At 37.0% G+C, this 4,636-nt stretch overlaps 1 protein-coding gene across 4 annotated transcripts in view; it reads right to left on the bottom strand.

Moving 5' to 3' along the window:
* LOC107663871 (band 4.1-like protein 5) overlaps positions 1-4,418 on the bottom strand; it is a 43,760-nt gene extending 39,342 nt beyond the window's left edge. For all 4 annotated transcript variants that reach the window (XM_016454243.1, XM_016454244.1, XM_016454245.1 and 1 more), the window contains exon 1: positions 4,217-4,418. In XM_016454243.1, coding sequence (XP_016309729.1) covers positions 4,217-4,396 — 180 coding nt within the window. In that variant the 5' untranslated portion in view covers positions 4,397-4,418. The remainder of the gene's footprint in view (positions 1-4,216) is intronic.
* Positions 4,419-4,636: the final 218 nt, after the last annotated feature.

The raw sequence follows: 4,636 nt of genomic DNA, 5'->3' as shown, positions 1-4,636 counted from the left end.
ACCAGAGGTACATATCAGAATAGACAGGAAGACCTTTAAATATTGTCTTGGTGAAAGGCAGGCCTTGGAGTCAAAAAGGCTGAGAACCACTGATGCAGAAAAGTAGATTGTGCAGGTTAATGGTCACTATGGTTATTTTAAAATATAGGTCATTCAATGTTGACACAATGCATTCAAAATGACAGCAGATGAAATTCCAAGGAAACCTGCTAAATTTGTTAAACAGTATATAGTACAGATAACATATAAATGTGCACTTTAACACAAACAACACTAAAATAGATGAATACATCAGCAGTGGAAATACTGGAACTTTAGTTAGGAATGAAGAGGAGAAATGCAAAACACTCATGAGTTCAACAACACACTCAGTCATACATCAAACCTAACACACTGAGGTGGAGGTCAAGGAAATTCCTGACAGAGGCTCAACAACAGCATAAACAGAGACATAAAGAAGCTGCTACAAGAGGGATGATGGCATTACGGCTAATCAGTAAACAGAATGACAAGCATCTGGGTCAGATCTCTGAGACCTGGGCTTGAGGGCACACCTTGAGTAATAATGGAAATAACCATAACTTTTAAACCAGGTCCTAATCAAAGTCAAATGTAGATGATCTGCATTAGGTAAAAACACATGTAATCTTTCTCTAGTCTAATAAAGCACCATCACCGCTTAAAGAAATTTCTATTCACTACTAACATTTAAAATCACAACTAACATTTTATGAAGATTACTGGTGATTTAAAGCATATTATCATCCAGTGTCACTGAAAATAGGATTTCAATTTAACATAAATCAGTATTAACATGGTCTAATAATAAGTTAATATTGCTTGCTGACCTGCAACAGCGCAACACCCAGGTGGTCTCCCTATATAGTGAGAATATGGAGTTCACACTTGAGGGAAAAAAAACACATCAATTTCATTCAAAGGCCAAAACTTGGGATGCAACTATACCATTTTTTTCAGATCCAATCCGATCCATAAAATTCTGGGTATCGGCCGATTCCAATCCGATCTGATACAAGTTTTTTTTTTTTAAATCAATGTAGAATTTCTATACTACATATGATATATGACAAAAATACTATTATAAACTAGGTTAGTGGATAATTTAGCAGCAAAAGTTATTCTAGAAAAATCATGAGTGCACAATTTTATAAAATCTAAACATTTAGTGAAATAACATTATTTAGTGGGGAAGAAATAAAAGTGAATAAGTGTAAGACTATATCTGGTAAAATGTTACACATTGCTCTATGTATTGTTGTAAAATACATTAATGAAAACAAGTACATGTATTTATATATAAATATAAACTATAAAATTGAAAGACATTTCTTTTAAATGTATAGCGCAGTAATGAAGACAGCAACATAGATAGGAGTCCTATCTATCATATGTTGCTGCCTCCATTACTGTGCTTAGTGTGCTATACATTAGATTATTAATAGCCTTTCTTGTTATGTCCTATCATAGGACAGAACAAGAAACGCTATAAATAATCCTTCACTGCGCAAAAGTATTATAATACGAAAAGCTTCAATACAGAGCGGCACAATGCACTTATGCACATCCCGTGCGCAGAATGATGCGCTTGAAGCAACACGGAGTCACAGCGCTCCGCATAGAGAAGTTCAAAGCACAAAGGAAAGAGATACTGATGCGTAGTTTATTAAATCTGTGCGATAGTTTATCGAGCCTTTTCTTTTAACAGTTTTAAATCTCAGTTGTTGTGCGCTCTTGAAGAGAGCTCCATCGTTTTGACTGTAGTAACTAGGGCTGTGCAAAAAATCGAATGCGATTTTCATGCGCATCTCGTCATTAAAGCCGCTCCTGTGATTAGTAGTAAATCTCCAGCACGTGCGCATGATGAGCATGAAAATCGCATTTGATTTTTTGCCCAGCCCTAGTAGTAACCGAACGCGGCACGCAGTTTGAATGCTGAATGGAGGATGACAGACAGCTGCAGCGGAGAGAAGAGTTTACGTTAACTTGAATTTAACGACTTAAATATTCATCTGTACCTCACATTAAACTATGGAAAGGCTTCAGAACACTTGAACTTTGACTTTATGGTGCTTTATAATGTTTTTGTGGTTTCGTGGGGCTTAACAATAACACAGAATAGTATACGCACAATATCAGATTTGGATCGGTCTCGTCTGACCGATGCTCGATCCAACAGAAAATGCCAGTATCGGAGCCGATACCGATACTGAGTATCAGATCGATGCATCCCTAGCCAAAACTGAGAAAAATATGCAATCTGGTGCAGATACTCCAATTTATATGGCCAAAAAGTAAGATGAAATTCTAAAGCATTGAGATTTTTATACTATATCAGACTACTTACATTTCCTTGATTTTTCTTGATACACACATGCTTATATGACTACTTTGTAGGGGTGGGAGAAAAAAATCGATTCACCTAACTATCGCGATTCTTTTTAAAACATTTAAAAATCGATTGGTTTACCTCAGAATCGATTTATATTTAATTTTACTTTTCCTAAGAGGTGGTGGGGATAAGTTAGCGCTTTTTAATTCCAACAGAGGGCGAAATGTATAGGTGTGTTCGACTTGAAGCAGCACCACGCAGATCAATCTGCATATGACATCAAAGTACCGCGAGAGCGATTCGAAAGCATGCGGAGCCATCTGCTCTCTGTAGCTCTCGCGGTGCTTTGATGTCATACAGCAATCCTTCTGTGTGCGCAGTGCCGCTGCATTAGATGATGTCATATACGTTTCAAGCCGGCGCGAGAAAGCAAAACCATGACGAAGGCAGAGGATCAGACCTCTTCCAGAATTCTTTCTGCACTTTCCCGTTTTGAATCCCAAGTGTGGAAACACTTTGGATTTTACACACTGCCGGGAAAACATGACTAAAACGGTATGCAAAGTAACATAGCACTTTATTTTACTCATTTTGCTGAACATTTGGCTATTATATTCACGTGGTTCGGGGTTTTGGTACTTGAAAGTTTCATGGTTCAAGGTACTTTAAATATACACTGTGTATGTGTATGCTCCTGAAATAAAAGTTCAGAAAGATGTGATGCATTGTTTTTGTTAATATGACTCATTTACAGTCTCTTTTAAGGGTAGAATCAAGTATTTCCAGTCTTTAATAAGCAAACAAAAAAAATCACAATAAACTGTAATATCGAATCGCAATAGTTATATAATCGCAATACTCAATTATAGCAATACATATTGAATCGGCACACAAGTATCGGGATAGTATTGAATCGGCAGATTAGCATATCGTCCCAGCCCTACTACTTTGCATAAAATTATGTATGGATAAAGAAGTAGCCCAAGTTGCTCTAGTGCAGTAAATGTTCAGCATGAAATATTAATAACAATACAAATGTAGTTCTTCTGTTTACTTAATAAAAATGCCTATTACTTGCTAAAATAGTATGAGCCATCAAGTGGGGTCAGAAGTCATGTAGTAGATTGTGTATAATAGGTTTATCAGCAAAGTTTTTATTAAGTTGATAATTTAGAGGCTTTACAAATTCATGTATCATATATGACACACTGGCTTTATAGAGTTAAGATGCATGCACTAGCAAGAAAAAAGGCCAGCCTGAGTGCACCGTTTCTCATTTCACATGCAAAGACAGTGTTTACATAAAAAATCAAAGGCATAACAGTAAAAACAGCATCAGGTTTTGGCACAAATACATTTTATGTGGGTGCTTGACTCATGAGTTCTGAGTAAAGAACTTCTTTGAAAGAATTCCTAATCTCATCAGTTCAAGTCAAGGTGATTAAAATTACAAAGTTGAAAGTAAAGAATTTGTCAAGTTAAAAGTGCCAAGCACATCTCTAGTCCCCACCAGATATGTCTAGTTTCAATGTACTTTTCTCCCAGGATTATGTAATAAGAAAATAGCCTCAAACAGCAGTGAACAATGGAGAGCATTCTCTCTGTCATACTGGAGTATCAACGTGACTCAGTAGGCAAGTTTCTGTCAGAGCAGAGACTGAAAACTAATGCCTAGGATTCCACCTTGAGCTTTAATAAAGGTCACCTTTTAAATTGTTTAAGTGTTCTTCTTGAGTCGCACAATGCAACCAAGCAAGAGTGTATCACAACAAGTACAAATGGCAAGAACTGACCAAACAGACTGGTTTATGAAAACCATAGTCAACCAAACACACACGTACACTTGAATGTATTAAGTCAACTCACCGGCAAATCAACACTGACATCTGTGCTATCTAACAAAGACACTCGGCAGGTGATGATGGACTTGGCATCTCCAGCAGCAGGGATGTGTGTTGTGGCTCGCTGGGCTTCTCGGAGTCGAGTTTTCTCAGCATGTTTGCGGATGGACCGCCGGCCCAGAGTACGGCGAAGGAAGCTCAGCATGTTCAGGAAGATTCGTTTGTCCAGTCTGGAATAAAGAAACAATCTCAGTTACAAATTACAACTCGCTATGGTTCTTACTTATAACCACTTATAGTTTAACTGTGGAATCTATAATAAGACCAGTATTGAATAGATGGCACCTTATTTCTTTAAGAAAATGTAACTCAAATTTTGTGCAGCATGTATAGTAACTATTATTTAACTGAAGCATCTGTAATAAGACCACAGTTAGGGAAAACA

The sequence above is a fragment of the Sinocyclocheilus anshuiensis genome, unplaced genomic scaffold (genome assembly GCF_001515605.1).
Source record: "Sinocyclocheilus anshuiensis isolate Anshui unplaced genomic scaffold, SAMN03320099.WGS_v1.1 scaffold976, whole genome shotgun sequence".
In the NCBI taxonomy this organism is placed as follows: Eukaryota; Metazoa; Chordata; class Actinopteri; order Cypriniformes; family Cyprinidae; genus Sinocyclocheilus; species Sinocyclocheilus anshuiensis.
This window is presented reverse-complemented; position numbering and strand designations above follow the sequence as displayed.